General features: G+C 41.8%; 2 protein-coding genes across 4 annotated transcripts in view; both read right to left on the reverse strand.

Moving 5' to 3' along the window:
- Positions 1-1815: 1815 nt before the first annotated feature.
- On the reverse strand, positions 1816-9238 carry LOC310869899 (uncharacterized protein). Of its 2 annotated transcripts, none has more exons than XM_083780877.1 (12): positions 9146-9238; positions 8428-8518; positions 7482-7565; positions 6911-7003; positions 6697-6737; positions 6326-6366; positions 6146-6195; positions 5005-5050; positions 4757-4866; positions 4019-4156; positions 2948-3132; positions 1816-2514 (listed from the first exon to the last, which is right to left on the reverse strand). In XM_083780877.1, the coding sequence occupies exons 2-12, from the start codon at positions 8515-8517 to the stop codon at positions 2295-2297; spliced, it is 1098 nt and encodes a 365-aa protein (XP_083637003.1). In that variant the 5' UTR covers position 8518; positions 9146-9238; the 3' UTR covers positions 1816-2294. The 2 variants fall into 2 exon arrangements, with proteins under 2 accessions (XP_083637003.1, XP_083637002.1); XM_083780876.1 differs by having other exon boundaries at positions 6326-6369.
- A 4922-nt stretch (positions 9239-14160) lies between these two features.
- The window catches only part of LOC310869338 (E3 ubiquitin-protein ligase pellino homolog 1-like), a 7424-nt gene continuing 2563 nt past the window's right edge, over positions 14161-19021 (reverse strand). For both annotated transcript variants that reach the window (XM_083780012.1, XM_083780011.1), the window contains exons 5-8: positions 18889-18987; positions 18456-18614; positions 14789-14962; positions 14161-14468 (exon numbers count right to left, since the gene is read on the reverse strand). In XM_083780012.1, the coding sequence (XP_083636138.1) occupies positions 14346-14468; positions 14789-14962; positions 18456-18614; positions 18889-18987 (555 nt within the window). In that variant the 3' untranslated portion in view covers positions 14161-14345. The remainder of the gene's footprint in view (positions 14469-14788; positions 14963-18455; positions 18615-18888; positions 18988-19021) is intronic.

Raw genomic sequence — 19021 nt, forward strand, 5'->3', positions numbered from 1 at the left:
CATCTAAATGAGTATGTGAAGCAAGTAAGTAGCAATGCAATGCTCAGGAGCACCCAGACAAATACACACAAATACACCCTCTGTCCAGAAATACACTTAACACAACATGTGATTCAAAAGCACTTCAAATCAATGAATAAGTTACAGCAGGGGTAGGCAACCTTAGGCACCAGTGCCAACATTGGCACAAAGGAGGGTGATCACTGGCACACTGGCAAGTGTGTGAGAGAATATTTTTGGTTTTAAATAAACTTTAAAAAAAAATGAAGTCCCTCACATTAGTGTGTAAATTACATCCTGCATTCTACATTCATTAAAACTGAACTCTGCCCTGAGTCTAATGATCATTATAACAACGTGAAAGAAAATATTTAAAAAGAAGGAAAAACTTTATATTTGTTGACAATCAAAATAAGTTGGAATTTTTCCTGTGGTGTCATTAAAATTAATTAATGTTGATATGGCACACTGACGATCTAGAAAATAAAAACATGGCACTTCATTTAAAAAAGGTTGCAGACCCCTGAGTTACAGTACCAAAAACATAAAGTCCATAAAGTAGCCTACATACTACCACAGAATGTTTGCAGGCAACTGGCCTTCATAGGAGACACACAGTAATTATCCATTTTATGCCATTTCAGTTATTTATACTTATTTATACATTCAACCGAAACAAATCAGAGATGCGTTTCAGGTGAGATTCTCAACCCATTTAAGGATGACACTATGGGCTTAAGATTGGACCAATGAAGCCATTTCACAACTACAGAGAAAATTGTGTCAGTTAAAAAATAAAGCATCTTTATACATTTTACTGCTATGTAGCCTACTGTAAACCTTTCTAAAGCCAAATTCAACTGGTAAACGGCCCGTTTCATAGATGGCTTCTGAATGGGTACAAGAGTTACATTTGCTGCTTATTAATCTGACATATCTGCTTCATGAGCCGTGATAAATTGATCATGCATAATACATTGTCGTTTGACACTTTATAACAGACATCATTTGACTAACGGAACGTTTGCGTTTCATTGACTCTTGACCGACTCTGTAAGGTAAGTTGTGCTAAATGAAAGCTAAAAAACCAAGGTTCATGTTTTAGTTTATTATTAGAGAAATTAAGATTTGCACTTTGTGATTTTTTTTGACAGGGGGCAACATGCTAAATAAATGTTTTTTTTTAACTGACTTTATTTACTATGGTCCTACAGTCCTACTAGACCCCAGGAAATGATATCTGGACACAAAAGATCACGGGATCTATTGAATGTGAAGAGGGAGGTACTGGGGACTGCCATACTGTGTGTAATAGGCTCAATCGTCAGTTTGTCGCCACCTTCACATTCAATAAAAATCCTGTGATCATTTGTGGACTTTTTTTTAATTTGAATAAATATTTGAAGTATTTCAGAAAGGTTGGCTTTGTAATGCTGTGCAATGCTTCCTATTGATGTACAATGTGTTAAGTTGCCAAATGTTTTTACAAGTCACTCTTTTGATGTAGTTTTTCTGACATGGATTAAACATAAGCCAGCACCACAGATTTTAAAAGAAGGTAGCAATATCAACATCTCAGAAAATCTTTCCTTGATACGAGTCAAACACAAATACATACTAGAATGATGAATAACCTTTTCATTGCAATTAGATTTTTAGTGAACACGTAGGCCTGCGCAGAACACAGTATGCCTTTTAGAACCACATCCAGAACACAGTATGCCTTTTAGAACCACATCCAGAACACAGTATGCCTTTTAGAACCACATCCTAGCACAATGGCATGGAGGACAGAGCGGCGCATAAGTTAACAAGTAAATCAGACAGAATTTTATTTCAGATAAATGAGCTGGTGTAATGATGTACAAAAATAGTACAAAATCAAAGAATACATTACACAAACACACTGGACAGACTAAAGTAATATTACATTGGGCATAAGTCATCCAGATGAGAAGAAAGCAAGAAACAAATGGTAGGAATAGAAGGGGTTGCAAAGGAAAGGGGAGAGACAGAGTACATAGATGTATAAAGATCTAAACACATTTACAGTATACATTTATTATTTATAATTGGTCCTCAAAGTGGAGTCCGGGGACCCCCAAGAGGTCCTTGGAGGGGTTCCAGGGGGTCAAAAATTGCTATTTAAAAATAGCCATGCAAGCTGCAAGCTTGTACATCTGGTAATTTTGAAAATGTTTAGAAAAATTGTATGTTGAAAAACTTGAAATGATTTCACACAAATCTTCTCTGCTGGGGGTCCTTGGCACGGAAAAGGTTCGAGAACGACAAATTTAGGTAGCCGCCGCCGGAGGTGTTGCGGTTGCAACTTTGCTGTAGTTTCCGTAGCGTCCAAAAGTGTCTTTACCCACCACAGTGAAACACACCTTGTATTCAGGTCTATACTTGTTGACCAACACACACATGGGCAGCTCTCTGGCTTTCACCTCGCCCAGGGATTTCCAGTCCTTGAAGACGCCGCTACCCTTCGCATCCTCTACCGTCATGTAGACACTGCAGAGGGGAGAGAGAAGAAATAGTTTTAAGATAGATGTGGACGGCCTGGGCCATGGCTCAGCGGTCCAGGCACCTTGGGTGGTAATCCAGTCTGGCAGTGTGCCACGGGTTCGACTCCCGATCCAGACGGCCTTTACTGCATGTCTTCCCCCCCTCCCCATTTCCTGTCTTTCCCTCCATAAAATGTATAAAATAAAGATAGAAGTGGACAAGGGAGGTAAAGATGGAGATGGGGGAGAGAATTAGGGAAAACTACTACGAGTCCGTGGTGGGAAATATTGCTCTGTGTTGGCTCTTAATTAAAGAAAATAAGGCTATATGGGGCAACACAAAGAAACAAGCAACATTTACTAAACCTAACCTTAAATCAATGGGATCGTCCCAAGCGGCCACTCTACCTCCTGAGCCCGTGTCTGTGCCATTGTCATACCTGTAGAGGTCCATTGGGGGAGCTGATGGGTCCTTCTCCATGTTCCAGAGCACAGAGAGGCCAGGGGGATGCTTGATTCTGGCCAGCTGTATGGTGGGTGCCTGGGGGATGTTGTAGGAGGCTGCCCCAATATCAAACTCCAATGGAAACGGTGTTGGGGGGAAAGGAGGGTAGTTGCAGTCATCCTGTGACAATAAGAGCACAAGCCCAGAATGGATGAGACACAGGGTAAGAAAATATAAATCAGAGATACAAGGCATTTTCATGGGTGATAGTGTGTGTGTGACTCCGCAGCACTGATAATACAAAATGTGTTGTGGTTGTTGATGTTTTGTTTAGGGCTGTGAAAATAACTCAGTTAACAGAGTTAATTAAATTGTGAAATTAAAACAGATTAAAAATGTTAACGCAATTAATCAATGCTTGGACCACTCTATCCACACTATCTGGATGAGGAAAAAACACAGGTTGGTTATTGCCATAAAAGGCTGCACAATTTCCATAGCACGACAACGGGGTGACAGGCAGAGAGGTAAGTCCTGCCACACTATCTTTGTTATATATAGAATGTAAACATACATACATACGTTAAATGTATACTGTATATCCGCCTTCTTTCCATAATATACAATAATATACAGAAAAACATGGCATATTTTGGACATTTGAATGGTGATCATGATGAATACATTTTGAAGTTGTGATTAATCTGATAAAAAAAAATCGTTTGATATCCCTAGTTTTGTTATCTCTGCCAGGCTAGGGCCAGAGTTATTGTGGTTGCTCCTGCCTGTGTGTTTTCCTTCTGTCCGTGGCTAATCACAGATCAGTGATCAGAATATTTAATATTTTCTCATGTGTTCCACGCAGTGCAACACACATGCAACCTGCTTACATGTGTACCATACATAAAGGGAGAGACTGAGAGATACAGAGAAACAGCATACCTAAGACGCCGGCATGCAGATGCATGTACGCACACTCGACACAGACTGAGATAGAGATGGAGAGACATTTAGTTTGGCGTTGCTGTGTCAGACACGTGCATGCGTTTATGCGTGCGTGCAGTACCATATGAGAGTCTGGGTCTTCGGAAACAGGATGTTGCTGCACTTGATTCCTGAGAGTTTTGCAATCCTCGTCCTCAACCTGCATCTTCTCATGGGTCGGTGAATGTCCAGGAGACACCTTTTCTTTCTTTATCCAATTCTGGATATAAGAACAAACAGAAGAATGGATGGAGGTAGGTGAAAATGGAATGAATGAAGAATGGATGGAGGGAGGTGAAAATGAAGAATGGATGGAGGGAGGTGAAAATGAAGAATGGATGGAGGGAGGTGAAAATTGAAGAATGGATGGAGGTAGGTGAAGAATGGATGGAGGTAGGTGAAAATGGCAACTCTGTGACTCAAGGTTAATTTATGCTTTGGGTGTGTCGACTCTTGCGCCAACACTTTATATAGTTTGATAGTATTGCCCAAGATTAGGCTTAATGTTAAAGGTAAAAAGACAGCGAGATGATATAAAAACCCTGGAAAACAACACATTACAGGAGAAGAAAGAAACGCTCTTTATAGGCTAGTTCTAGCCTATAAAATAATTCAATAACATTGTTTGCCCATTATTCAGGCTCAGGTTTACTTTGAGCCATCCTAGTGGTGTAAACGGCTGACTTAAGTTGACAAGCCGTTACTAGCCACTATAACAAGCCAATTTCCCCTCGGGAATCAATACAACTTTATTTTCCCATTTTGGACGATGTAGGGGCTAATGTACAAAACCTTTCTGTGTTTATCAAGTGTCACTTACAGAACTGGATCCTACTTTGCTCTGCAGAGAATGGGGAGTATGATGAAGGGGGGACTCTTTTGTAGGCGAGAGAGGCTCTTCCTTCACTTTACGTATGATACTCTTCATGGCTTTGGAAAACAGGAGGGAGGAAAACAAGAATAGAGAATTATATAACAGTGATTGTAAGGGAGGCAATAGATAACTGGCCCATAAGTGCAACATCAGTTGGCAGTGTACAAAGAACATATACAAAGAAGACACCTTACCTTCAGCATCTACTTGCATTGCATGCACAGAGTTTTGTATGTTTACCTGGGGAGAGTATCAAAGAAAACGTTCTGTTAATAATGGAGAGTTCTTCACAACTCTGGTGCTCTGGTAATGTAATTACATTAGACCTGATGCACCAGCTCAATTGCTTTGTTTCAATCATCTATTCTATCCCATAGGCGGAAATTCCATGGCTGCTCATATGCGCCTACGGGCGTGACCAAATTTACTTTCACTTGATCGCAATCTCCACCCAACAGCAGTCTCGCATAAATGGCGTGGCATGGCATGGTCCACACTGGCATGGCATGGTCCACACTGGTAATGTGATTGGAAATAGGTTATATATGTGCACTGCGCAATCAAGTCAAATCAACCGCTAAGGGCGAGAGCACGGCAGGAATTCTAGTCTTGAGGAGTACTTTTCAAGATATTGTGCACTTTCTGAAAAACGACCAGGGAGCATTTCAGAACCATGTTGACTCCGACTCTGACCAAACTAGTATAACACTTGGGTGCCATCACAAGAACGAGACGTCAGTTTAGAACAAACTTGTACACAGTCAAATCAACGTGGTACAGTCACGGCAAAAGAACAATGAATCTCTGCCCACCAAACTTTCTCTTTGCTCTCTTGCTCCCCCTACTGTTCCATTCTCCCTATGAACTGTTCAGCCTTACACTAATAAAGCTCATACTTACTGTCCCCGTCACCACCTGCAGTAATTGCAGCATCTTAAAGCTTATCGGTGGTGCACATTGGGAAGACAGGACTATGTTGCTGTACTGAACTGTGTGTGACCAGAAGGATTCACAAAAGGTGAGCTTGCATGTGATCACAGGTGAAAGAAGTGCACTGTGCACAGACTCCAGACGTAAATATCTGGAAACCCCTTATTTGTATTGTAAATAAGATAAGAGAGACCCTACAAGTGTGCTGCAAGCTTCTATACAAATATACAATAAAATTGGCGCCTTATAAATGATATAGCTAGTCACATTACATGATTATCTTATCATAAACCAAAATAGCCTGGCAAAAATAATAATGAAAATGTCAAATGAATTATGTGGGCCAATGTTCTGATTGAGAGATCAAAAGAGTGAATGTATGAATGAATGATTGATTGCGTTTACCATTTTCTTCAAGATCGCTCCTTTGTCATCTATGCTCTTTCCGTGTTTGTCTGAAAGAAATAAGATATACTGTTCACTGAGAAGAAATGGGGTAAAACAGGAACATACTGTGTTCCTAACAATGCGTGTTGTGTGTGGGCCTGTGGGCACAAATAAAATACACATAAATAGGGCCCTTACCAATTAAATCCATGTTCATGGTTTGATCCTCCGAGTCTGGCCTGCTGATGAAAATATCACACTACATTAATTTGTGCCTTTGCACGCTGCCTGAGTATTGTTTCATGAATGGATGACTAACCGAGTAAAAATGAGAGAGTGTGTGTGTGTGTGTGTGTGTGTGTGAGAGTGAGTGAGTGAGTGAGTGAGTGAGTGAGTGAGTGAGTGAGTGAGTACAAACTTGCTTGCACCAATTGATCAATTGCTAATAAAAGATGATAATGAAAATAAATAAATACATAATAATAATCTCACAACAGTCATTTTCAGGAGTCATTAGTTGACCTTACATATACACAAGGTCTCTCACAAAGAACTGAGAATAAACATACCTGCAGTTGCCCAACTTGGAGATTGGAGATGGCAACTCACTCTGTAAGACAGGACAAGTCTGCTTACAAACCTGTTTGTAAGCAGACAAACTGCTATGTGTTGACACGTCAACGCAAAATACGGAGTCGTTCACATCCCTACTGAGTTGTTCATACTGTATCACACCGATCCATGGTTATTGCCAACATATGATATGATGTGCACGTGACCTACCTTGTCCTGTTTGACTTGAGCGCTGCTGATTCCCAGCTTCCTAATATATGCAAAAGCTGCTTCCCCCCTCCTCTTCACCTTCTTAATGTGGTCCTAACAAAGGGAAGGGTATAGGGGGAGAGAGAAGAACGCAAAGTAAGGTTAGAAAAATTTGTCATAGAATCAGTTTTCTTCACAGAATTTCATTTAATTATTCAAAACTGTGGTCCCCAACCTTTTCTAAAATCTTGGTTCACGGCCCTCCGATCTCACCACTTTAGTAGCCAATCATTGCGTACTCTGAACATGTTTATTTTAACAATCAAATTCAATTGGATTTTGATAAACAATCGTATTCCGGCCGGGTTGGATGAATTGAACCAACATATACGTATACTTAAAACGTTACCATCCACTCCCATGTTTCCACATGCGTCATGCTGCTCTCCTTGGCAGGCACACCAAGACAATACAAAAACATGAGGTCCACAGTGACACACTGTATACATAACCATACTCACTCTGCTTAGCTAGCCAACTCTGTAACGTAAGTTACTCAACCACACAAAGGTACAAATACACAATCACACACCTCTAGTTTGTACAGGGCAACTTCATAGCGTTCTTCACGATCAAACCCTGTACTGATGACTGCCTCATCGATCATCTTCTCCACCTGGTGAGTGGTGACACATACAATATGCATAAATGCACTGCACACGCACAGTAAAATTAAATCACAAATGTAATTTCATATGTAATTCACATGCACATGTCCTATGCGTCCTATATGACAGAGTGGGCTGGCCTTCCTTGGCCGACAGGCGAAATAAACATTGGTATCCATTTATTTTTAAAGCAATTGATCCTGTAACATTATAGGACACGCTCCAGTCACTAAAGGTCACACTAAAGGTCCCAAATGTAAACACAGAGCTGGGGAAAACAGCCTTTTGTTTTAGTGCCCCAAACACGTGGAATGACTTGCAGCTTAAATTAAAGATCTGTTCTCCCATTACATACAGTCAATTTAAATCTTGGATTGCAGACTTACCCCAAGTGTCTGCAACAGTTTTTAAACATTGATTGATTTATTGATTGAAATATTTATTAACAGTTTGCAGAATTTACAGTACATTTCAAGCACAAACTCAATACAAAGACTGTTAACTGTGAGTGGACGAACCAATTAAGCATTACACTTGTTTACAACAGGGTCCACATTGTTCAATTCATCTAAATGCATTAGATCATGCATTAGATCAAAATGAGGAAATGTTGCTGTTCAGTGTTTTGTTGTTTTTGTTTATTGCTTTGAAAATACTGTATTATGTTCTCGACGGCACTGCAAATGAGGGAAACCTCAATGTCTCTCGAGAATAAATATTGTAACAAAAATTGAATGAACATGCACATGTAAAACCAGACATGAACAGTACTACATACAGAATGGGCATAAGCGGCTAGTAATACTTGTTTGCTCTCTCTCTCTCTCTCACACACACACACACACACACACAGTGACACACACACACTACCTCTGATCTGGAAAAGCTCATCATCTCATTCTCTGTACCACTGTCTCCATGAGGAGGAGATGGACCTGGGGACCTCCTTCTCTTCTTCATTCTGCACAGACAAACATTTTAAACACAGTCAATTTTACAATTATTCTATGGTCAAACAATGGAGATATAATGTAATAAACGAACAATTGTAATGTTAGTTTTATAAATTAATAAATAGCCGTAACAAAAAAAGTTGAAACTTGTTTTGCTTTTTCTCATGGTTAACGTTATCGCCGTGATCCAGCTTACGGCAGACAATAGTTGTTATTAGAACGCACCAACTCCAATTGGTCCCGTTATGATGATAAATATAACGTCACTCATTGTTATAATGTTTTAGTTCACGGTAAATTCATTCCACCAGCCTTTGCCGCAGTAAGTTTCTAAATTATAATGCGAATCAACTAGTGTGATCCGGTCTAGAGCCCGCCTTCTGTATCCGGTCCCTTAGCACGCACACATACATGCAAGAAACGTTTCCGTGTCCGGTATAGACCCAGACCGGATCGGTCCCAGTCTATAAAATGTTTGTTTAGATCAGGACGAACATGAAGCTAACGTTAGCCACAGTAGCTAACTACAAAGTTGCAGTGGGTTGTTGGGGAAAATACAAACACATTTTTTTCATTCTACCTCACTCGATTCGATTGACAGAAAACATGCGAATCCAATTTGATGATATACTGACCTGGTCGCAGGTAGATTTGTACGACTGTGTTGTGCCAAAGCAAGATGAAGATAGCGATCTCAATATGACCGCGCGTTGTTATAGGAAGAGAGGAGGGACAAATATAGCCCAAATATTTAGACTCTCGTAGAGGTTTTTTTTTCTTTCGATTCTGACGAATCTCTCTCGTCAGAATCTACGAGAGTCTAAATATTTGGGCTAGGACAAATATAAGTTATAACATGTCATGTGATTCCAGTGAACGCGCTATTGTAGTAGCCCACATCAAATATAAGATTTACATTTTCATTGTACTTTTGTGTTGAGGTTGCATGGTGTTGCTCTGTTAAATACACAGTACGGCGTAGGCTATACACTGACAGTGTCTATTATTGTTCTGTCTTTAGAAGGCTTTAGTAGTAGGTTTAGTACTACAGTAGTACAGTAGTACAGTAGTACTAGTAGTAGTACAGTACTACAGTTTAGTAGTACAGTTCTTCTTGCTCTTGGCATATATCAGCTGCAGCTGTGTTTAGAATTTGATGATGTCGTGCCAACTTCAAAAGTGTGACAATATTGAAACTGATTGTCTCTCAAAATGTACTTCTGAATTAATTTCTGCATTGTTTGTCAATGAAGCTCGATTTTAAAACGCGCATTTTATGTACACTTTAGAGTGGCAGTCCCACATAACTGTAATGTTAGATTAGATTAGAAATTAAATTAGGTTCGTTGGGGAAAATGACGAATGCCCAACAGAAAGCATGCCTCAGATTATGAGACGGACAAAGTGTTTATTTCCATTTATTGTTATGTATAATAATTACAATTCTGGCTCAGTTGGATCTTTTATTCTGTTGTTTAAACAGAAACATGCCTTAAATGTGCACAAAATGGTGCACTGTGCATTATAATAAACAATATAATATAGGCTCCAAGCAAACAAAGCCTACATTTTAATCTAATAACCTTCCACTGACTGGCATGTACACACACAGATCGGTCCTCCTCTGTACAGTTTCCCCCACGATTAAGTAAAACGTGATAATGGACTGTTCTCCCGACTCAGCATCTTCATCTAGGGCTTTATTGTTTGAATGACTGACTGACATTTATTGTCAAAAAGTATATTCATGAACATACTGTATTTGTACATAAAGTATCTGTCATCAAAAGGATAAAACAGTCCTTGCCTAGGGGAGACCGGGGTGAGTAGTGCCACTTTTTACTTAAAGTGACTTTGAGGCAAGGGGATTACAGTAATGCCTCCAACTAAAATATGTACATATAGTTTAGAACGTTGTGCATCCCTGAGAACAATCACTTTGAATCTTAAATAAACTGTTTAAGAAATATAGCTTCAGAAAGAAAAGTGGTTTCGTGGCACAACTCACCCCCGGTGTGGGGTAAGATGTGCCATTAGAGAGAATACGCTGGGGTAAATTGTGCCATTGATAATTGGGGCAGGAGGAGGGGAGGAGGGGAGGAGAGGGGAGGACTGGGCAGGAGGAGGGGAGGGGAGAGGGTAGGGGAGGGGAGGACTGGGCAGGAGGAGGGGAGGGGAGGACTGGGCAGGAGGAGGGGAGGAGGGGAGGACTGGGCAGGAGGAGGGGAGGGGAGAGGGGAGGGGAGGACTGGGCAGGAGGAGGGGAGAGGGGAGGGGAGGACTGGGCAGGAGGAGGGGAGGGGAGAGGGGAGGAGAGGGGAGGACTGGGCAGGAGGAGGGGAGGACTGGGCAGGAGGAGGGGAGGACTGGGCAGGAGGAGGGGAGAGGGGAGGGAAGGAGGGGAGGAGAGGGGAGGACTGGGCAGGAGAAGGGGAGGGGAGGACTGGGCAGGAGGAGGGGAGAGGGGAGGGGAGGAGAAGGGGAGGAGAGGGGAGGACTGGGCAGGAGGAGGGGAGGGGAGGACTGGGCAGGAGGAGGGGAGGGGAGAGGGGAGGGGAGGAGGGGAGGAGAGGGGAGGACTGGGCAGGAGGAGGGGAGGGGAGGGGAGGACTGGGCAGGAGGAGGGGAGGGGAGGAGGGGAGGACTGGGCAGGAGGAGGGGAGGGGAGGGGAGGACTGGGCAGGAGGAGGGGAGGGGAGGAGGGAGGACTGGGCAGGAGGAGGGGAGGGGAGAGGGGAGGGGAGGACTGGGCAGGAGGAGGGGAGGACTGGGCAGGAGGAGGGGAGAGGGGAGGGGAGGACTGGGCAGGAGGAGGGGAGGACTTGGCAGGAGGAGGGGAGGAGGGGAGGACTGGGCAGGAGGCACCAGGCATCGCTGCCAAGTTTTTAGGAGAGCGAAGGGGTGGGCGAGAGAGAGGAATTGAAACCCTGTCAGTCTTCCTTTCGTATTTGCGAGGCATGATGGATTTTAGTCTAAAAAAAAGAATGTCACATAGTTTTAGTGATCAAATGTAAGAATACAATGTACAATAACAATAAAATACAATAAAGTAGTATATAGTTAAACAAACAAACAAACAAAAACAAAAACATAGGTTGGGGTGAGTTGTGCCACTGGCACAACTCAACCCAGGCCCTTTGGCACAAATCACCCCAAGCCCACCTTTTTGAAAAAAAAGCATTCCCTAGATTTTTTGAGCTAGCATCATGCTAACTGTATAGACTCATAGTGTAGCTTACTAGTGCACTAAAACATGTGTGAATTGTTTTCAAAGTTGTCTACAAGTGTTCATATAAAGAAATAAAAAAAACCTTTATCATAGAAATTTTACTTTAGAGGTCCAAAAACAGTTTTTTGAGTTTAAATGTGCTAACCTCTCAAGCCAGGTGCTTCCCTCTTCAGCAGGCTGAGTGAGATGGATGCCTCATCAAACTTAAGTGGTCACATGATCAATTTCTTCTATGGTTTTCTAGATAACAGGGGTGGCACTAATTGCCCCATGGCACTACTCACCCCGGTCTCCCCTACTCCTTTTTTCTGTTGTGGTTCTAGTGTAAGTGTGAATACTGTATGCTAAGAATTACATTTGAACTAACTTGCAGTGCAGCTGAATTTATTTAAATGTATATTGTAATTCATTTTCGATGTCATGTGTCATAAACAGGTGATCCTCCCCAGCTTTGGAAAGTTGGTAAAAAAAATAAGGTGTAGTTTTGTATGTGTCCACAAGGTGTAGATAGCTGACCATTACTTTACTTGCTAACAACTGTTTAATACAGCAACTTAAATAGCATCTTATAGAAAGTAGAAACAGACAAGTAGATATAAGATATCTATCTACCTAGAGTATTTATGAAATATAGATATATCATATAATTAAATATTCAAATCTCTGTGGGAAAAATGTATGGTCACCACTGCTATTCCCTATTCCTATTGGACTATGATAAATTCACAGGAATGGTGACTTCTCTTCACAGGTTCAAATCGGACCGCCGACAGCTATGTGTGTCCCTGGGTCCCTGGCTGGCTGGGTCTGTCTGCCTGTCCGAGCACGAAATAGCGTTTTGTTGCTTTTCACAACCAAGTGTCAGTGTTGTCGTGCAGCCTAACACACACACACACACACCCTTTTTTCTACAGGCAGGTGTTCCGGTGAATTTCATCCATGTTTAGTGCGAGTAATAGAGGAAAGAGAGAGAGCGAGCGTATGTGGGTGTGTTCCAGCCCCTGCACATCCCTCCCCCCTATACCCTTTCTCTCTCAAAAGCAATGGATTGGACATGGGTGTTGCAAAACTGGTTGTTACAAAAAGCCGGCCCGCACATCACTACCGCACACATCTGCACTTGCAATATGAACACGTTTTATGAATTCATTAAGACTCTTCAGCTCAGGATTGACCATTACCATTTATTGCAAATATATTGCATTTTGTTTGGTGGTGTGGCTCTACTCATGTGCTATTACAGATTACCTGTACAACATACAGAATCTGAGATCACAAAACCCCCAGAGCAGAGCATGAGATAAAGACATTACATGAACAACATAACAACTTTCAATGTATGCCATATACCACGTAGATACATATGATATCACATATCACAATCCATACATACATGCACATTATCACCAAATCACCCATTACAGAACTAACCTCGCCTCACCAGGCTTTCCACCTCGGAGGAAAGCCTGGTCTCTGTTCCAAAAGTGTCGTGTGAACCGGTCTGGAGCGGATGATATGGTTACGTCATGTCGTAGTATTGTTTTGTAGTCAGCAGGCAGGAACAATCAAACTGAACTTCCTTTTCCCTCAAACCGTAAGAATAACAATAAAAGCTCTCGTAGCCTGCAGCTATTGAGAAAAATCGGTTTGAGGGAAAAGGAAGTTCCGTTTGATTGTTCCTGCCTGCTGACTACAAAACAATACTACAACATGACGTAACCATATCATCCGCTCCCGACCGGATCATATACGCGAAATGGAATGGTGCCCAGGCTATTACAGAACTAGATAATACATATGATAGTACAACCCATAAATCACATATAATCACAGAATCACCCATTACAGAACTAAATGCCACAAGGAGGAGGCCGGGGAGGTGGAGGGAATTTGAACACTGACATCTGAACAACTGTCTCAGCTATAGCATGTAGAGTGTATTTTTTTAATGTTTTGTTTTTATTGATAGATTTACAGTAGTTTGACAGGAATGGGGAGATTAAGCATAATTTGGTGCAAGAAAATTAACCCATACCTGTGCCAGAAACCTGTACATTAAAGTCGTTATCAAAACTGAAATAGTTGTATTTCAGGACATATGAAGCCAAATCGAATTTGAGCTGATTAGACCTGTGGCATCTCAGCAGGATCTTGATTGCCTAAATAGGACTGAAGTGCTAGGGACAACTTGTACAGTTTGTACCCTTCACCCCATGAGTACTCATGGGGTGAAGGGGAAATGCTTTTACTTGTACAGTTTGTACCCTTCACCCCATGAGTACTCATGGGGTGAAGAGGAAATGCTTTTACTTGTACAGTTTGTACCCTTCACCCCATGAGTACTCATGGGGTGAAGAGGAAATGCTTTTACTTGTACAGTTTGTACCCTTCACCCCATGAGTACTCATGGGGTGGAGAGGAAATGCTTTTACTTGTACAGTTTGTGGCAACGGTTTTGTTCAGATGTATAATCTGAAGACACACATGAGGATTCATACAGGGTAAAAAGTAAAAAACCCTTTACTTGTAAAGTTTGTTGTAAAGGTTTTGTTGAGATGGGTGATTTGAAGAAACACATGAGGTCTCATACAGGGGGAAAAGCCTTTTTACCGGGGCAGATTCTTGAGCATGGCATCCAGATTATGGATGGGTCTCTCGGTCGTGCGCCACATGAAGGTCACGCCTACGTCGATCAGCGTGCCGTCCAGCAGTTCCTGCTTGCTGCCCACCTGGATGGAAAGATATATGATTTGATTGATGTTTTTGTACATTTATCTATAGATGCACCAAGTCTCTGTATGTGTGAACAACATTCTCTCACTATATCCTGTACACTGCAGTGTTATGTGTAACGTTCAGCATTGATCTTTACGCTATGTCATAATGCCTTCTCCTTCCTCATCGTGTGCCAAATACCAACTTCTTCATCCCACAATGGCAAATTATTTGGTTTATCCTCGATATTTAATGTGTTTGCAATCACACCTAATCCTAATCCGCCGTCTGGTGTAATTTGAAACCAATTACGAGCGGATCCCATAGTCCTCACCCTCTTCCCGCATTGTTTCGAGCTGGGGTTTTCCCGGGGGGCGAAGACGCCGCCGCAGACCGAGATCTCCCTCCACAGGCCAGGGGTGAAGCCAGGGAGCGGCTGCATCACCAGCACGCCATTGGTGGTCAGTCCGTCCATCTGTCCATTCGCCTCCCATTTTACTGCATCCGGCTACAGGGAGAGGAAGGGAGAGGTGAAAGAATCCTAATATTTGAGCAGCAATCCTAGTAAACTAGTTACTACGTTACAAGTACATTCCCTGTATTAAAACTTATACTTGAGTTAGTATCGGCATCAAAATATGTAGCCTATTACGTAATGACAAAGTAAAAGTACCAAACCTTTTCAAAAGTAGCAGATCTAAAAGCTCACACAACACATCACATTGTGACATGCTGAAAATGTGTGCAGCACTAAATGGAACAGAGCCTTCATTAGAATCATTGGTAACACCTGTAAGGAATCAGGCCTATGTATGTCCAATATGGCTGCTGTGCATAGAGTCTATTGACATAATGTTCCCACTGCAGCCATGTCACTCATCATTAGGTCACCCTCGGGTTTGACGTACGATAAGAGCTAAATGGCTCAATGGCTCATTCTTTTCAGCAATCTTTATAGTCATTCCACACAAAATATTATTAAAATGAACTCCAAATGAAAGCATTTGTGGTGACTTTACCCGTATGCTCAAAATTCCTGGTTGAGGCCCTAGGAGGGGTTTACATTGACCCCCCTTATTTGTATTTCTAGTTTGGATTTTTGGCATCCATCTAATATAAAGATTTTGATGATCCCAAGAAAAAAAAGTGGTCCAAAGTGTTTTCTTTCAATGTTTTATGAGACTATGAGACCTGCAGGATTGCTGGCCCGAACGCCGGCAAGACTGTCTTTCGGAGACTGTGGCACACTCCAATTTAGAAGTAACCCAAATATAGAAATACCATTTGATTCTAGCCCACTTTAGGCTACTGTATCTATAGCTGTATGATACCACTGTACTGCATCTACTGTATAGCTGCATGAGACCACTGCACTGCATCTAGAGACCACAGTACTGTATATATAAACTGCATATACAGTGGTTTATATATATATACACCGTACAGTGGTCTCTAGATGCAGTATACAGTATGCCCATATAGACCATTTTACCTGAGGGCGAGAAGCGACCTTGCCCTAAAGGGGGAGGTCGAGTGCACGCATCCGCCTGGGTGACAGCAGATTGCTGGGCGAGCACTGGCGCTTGGGGGAGGATGTCACGTGCTCTCTCACCCCGACCAATCAACTAACCAGCCAACACACACACTGACGGGAAATGCAAACCAGAGGCTATAGATATACTGTACATACTAGACGGACAAACTTATTATTAAAATATACAATATTTATTGGAAAATGCAAAATATTAAATATAGAACAATTTATCCCAATGTTAACAATAAAAGTGGAGACAGATTAAATCACACAAGAACATTATCTTTCCCTATTACCAATAAAACCTACAGACCACTCGTGACTCGTGATCACATCTGTACAGGAAATTGAAATGAACACAATGAATATACACCATGAACCCCTGTTACCATACAAAATGAATACATATAACTGGGCTATCAATATATAAACTAAGGACTCACCAAAGACACCAACCGCTACAGCTGAGCACACGTCAATGAACACAGATGTGGGTTCTCACACAGCAAACGTTGCTCACTAGAAATAACCACGTTTAAATGACCTTTTAGTTGCATTTGGAATTAATCATACACAATCATGCACATGACTGCACTACCCTCAGTGTGAAGAACGCCACACACAAACTACAATGGCAGGCACTCTGAACTCATTGCGTCACTCTGTGGAAACCACGACAGGTTGCCTTCATTACCCATTTAGGCCTAAGGCCGATTCTAAAAACGCCTTATTTTTTAATACTGTACAGAACCCAAAAATGGGTTCCCGGCCTGAGGGGGTAAAACACCAAAAGGGGTTCCCGCCCAGAATGGGTTAACAAATTAGAAATTACAATACAAACATTATCCCCACAGAACATTGCAAATAACCGGAACATAAGGAATACCTTTGCAGTGTGAGCTGATAAACCCCTGGTTCCTCTCCTTCCCTTGTTGGAACTGGCTGCCGTTCCTACGGGGGAACCAATTCACCGCTTGGTTAACTAACCATACTGCATGTCAAACTTAGCGACATCACAGAAGCAAATTACTCTTTAGGCTAAGCCTAAGACTACTCACCCAATAACTTTAGGACTGAAACACTGCTCGCAACTCTCTCTCTCTCTCTCGTTGCATCTCTCTCTCTCTCTCTCTCTCGAGCCACACTCATGTGTTTGCTGCAGCCGTTTGCCGAAGCGTTTGTTCTAGCTGCCTTCTGGCGACAGTGAAGTTCAAGTTGCCGCCAGAGACACGCCGCCCACCCTACTCGTCGTCACTCACCCGGCCACACATAGTTAACTGCGACCTTAAGTCGCAAAAACCACATACATTGACCACTGTACTGTATCTAAAGTATAAACCACTGAACTGTAGGCCTATCTCAAATCAACTCAAGTACTGTATAGGTTAAAACTAAGCAACCGCGATGGCTTGGTAGAATCTTCAGTACAGTGTAGTGGTCTACAGATGCACTATAGTGGTCTACAGATGCATTTGTACAGCATACAAAAAACAGCATGGTTCTTGCTCAAAACTGCATGAGATTGTATACAGTAAGTATTCATGTAACCCATGAGGTTTTGAGGTGAAAGTTCAAGGGACCATTTGGAAAAAGGTTGACGTTTAACCCTTGCCAAAATGTTGTCTAACTTCATTCAGCTATTTGGTTACGCACCGCCATTCAGAACCACCGCCATTCCCGACAAGGTAGAATGACAAGGTTAGTCCCATTGTAAAGGTGAAGTTGTCTAGAATCAAACATTATCTTTGGTCTACCTCTAAATTTGAGATTGCCACAGTCTTGCCGGAGTTTGAGCCAGCAATCCTGTAGGTCTGATAGTCTCATAAAACATTGTAAAACTCACTTTGGACCACTTTCTTTCTTTGGATCATCAAAATATTTATATTAGAGGTCATATGAATGCCAAAAATCCAAACTAGAAACATAGATAGGTGGGGGCATGAGGATCCTTCTTGGTGCCTCTACTATAGGAACTTTGAGCATAAGGGTAATTAAGTCACCACAGATCCATTTGATTTAAATCAGATTTTGCGTGGAATGACTATAAAGATTGTTGAAAAGAATGAGACATTGGCTGATGTCATAACCCATGGCAAAGTTGATTTCTATTCAATTAAAGGGGTGCATTTTCTGTACAGTATGGCCATATAATAGATAATTTGGAAAGGTTTAGTGAATGTATTTCTTAACACATTTGTTCTGTGTATCTGGGAATCATTTTTGACAGACTTCACAACCTACTGTGGACTTAAATGAAAAAATAAATAATAATAGTCACATTTGAACTATTTGAATTTGAAATATAGTTTTTCGCGTTGTTTCTACCAGAGCAGGCCTCTCACCAAACAAATAGAAAATACACACACACTAAATCGTATGTCATGATATCACAGTCCCTGGGCATGAACATTTCAGCAACCCAGTCAGACAGAATTAAATTTGACATTTGTCACATTTCATAACTTACACCCAGGAAGATGTTCTTGTCAGAGTTGAAGCCGGCAGCGTAGATGTGTGCTGTGTACGGCGGGCTCCTCTGGCAGATGATGCGGCAGGCGTACCGCGAGACCGAAATCGGCGCGTCGGCCAACGTAAAGTCAATTTCGCTATCCGTGGCCCTCCCTATCTGTTATAGACAAACGACACAATGCATTTCACTACAGTATAAACCCTAGCAGAATATGTATATTTTAATGATCAATCAATCAATTGTGTTCCACCTTGGATCAATTAATGTAGTATATGCTATATTATAAATGATTGGCATATGTATTGGTTCATTTATTGGTTATATTTCCAATACTATCTCTGGCAATTATTTGGTGAAACCGGTTGCAATACTGTCACGGCCAACAGGTTATGAATTGCTGATGTTATGCATAACAATGGATTGTACCGACCTGAAACATGTCCGTATTTCCGTCATGTGCGTATGACACTACGACTGTGGTGACTGGGGTGACGAAAGTTATGCTGTTCTGGCCACATATCTTGGTAGACTATATGAAACACAGAGAAGTTTCTATTGTTTTT

This window comes from Protomyctophum parallelum (genome assembly GCF_964188405.1).
Source record: "Protomyctophum parallelum genome assembly, chromosome: 13".
In the NCBI taxonomy this organism is placed as follows: domain Eukaryota; kingdom Metazoa; phylum Chordata; class Actinopteri; order Myctophiformes; family Myctophidae; genus Protomyctophum; species Protomyctophum parallelum.

Coding starts and splice junctions, on each gene's coding strand:
- LOC310869899 (XM_083780876.1), bottom strand. CDS start 8,517: ATGAAGAAGAGAAGGAGGTCCCCAGGTCCATCTCCTCCTCATGGAGAC. Junction 6,196..6,325: donor CATGAACATGGATTTAATTG/GTAAGGGCCCTA, acceptor TATTTCTTTCAG/ACAAACACGGAAAGAGCATA. Junction 5,051..6,145: donor GAGCGATCTTGAAGAAAATG/GTAAACGCAATC, acceptor TACTCTCCCCAG/GTAAACATACAAAACTCTGT.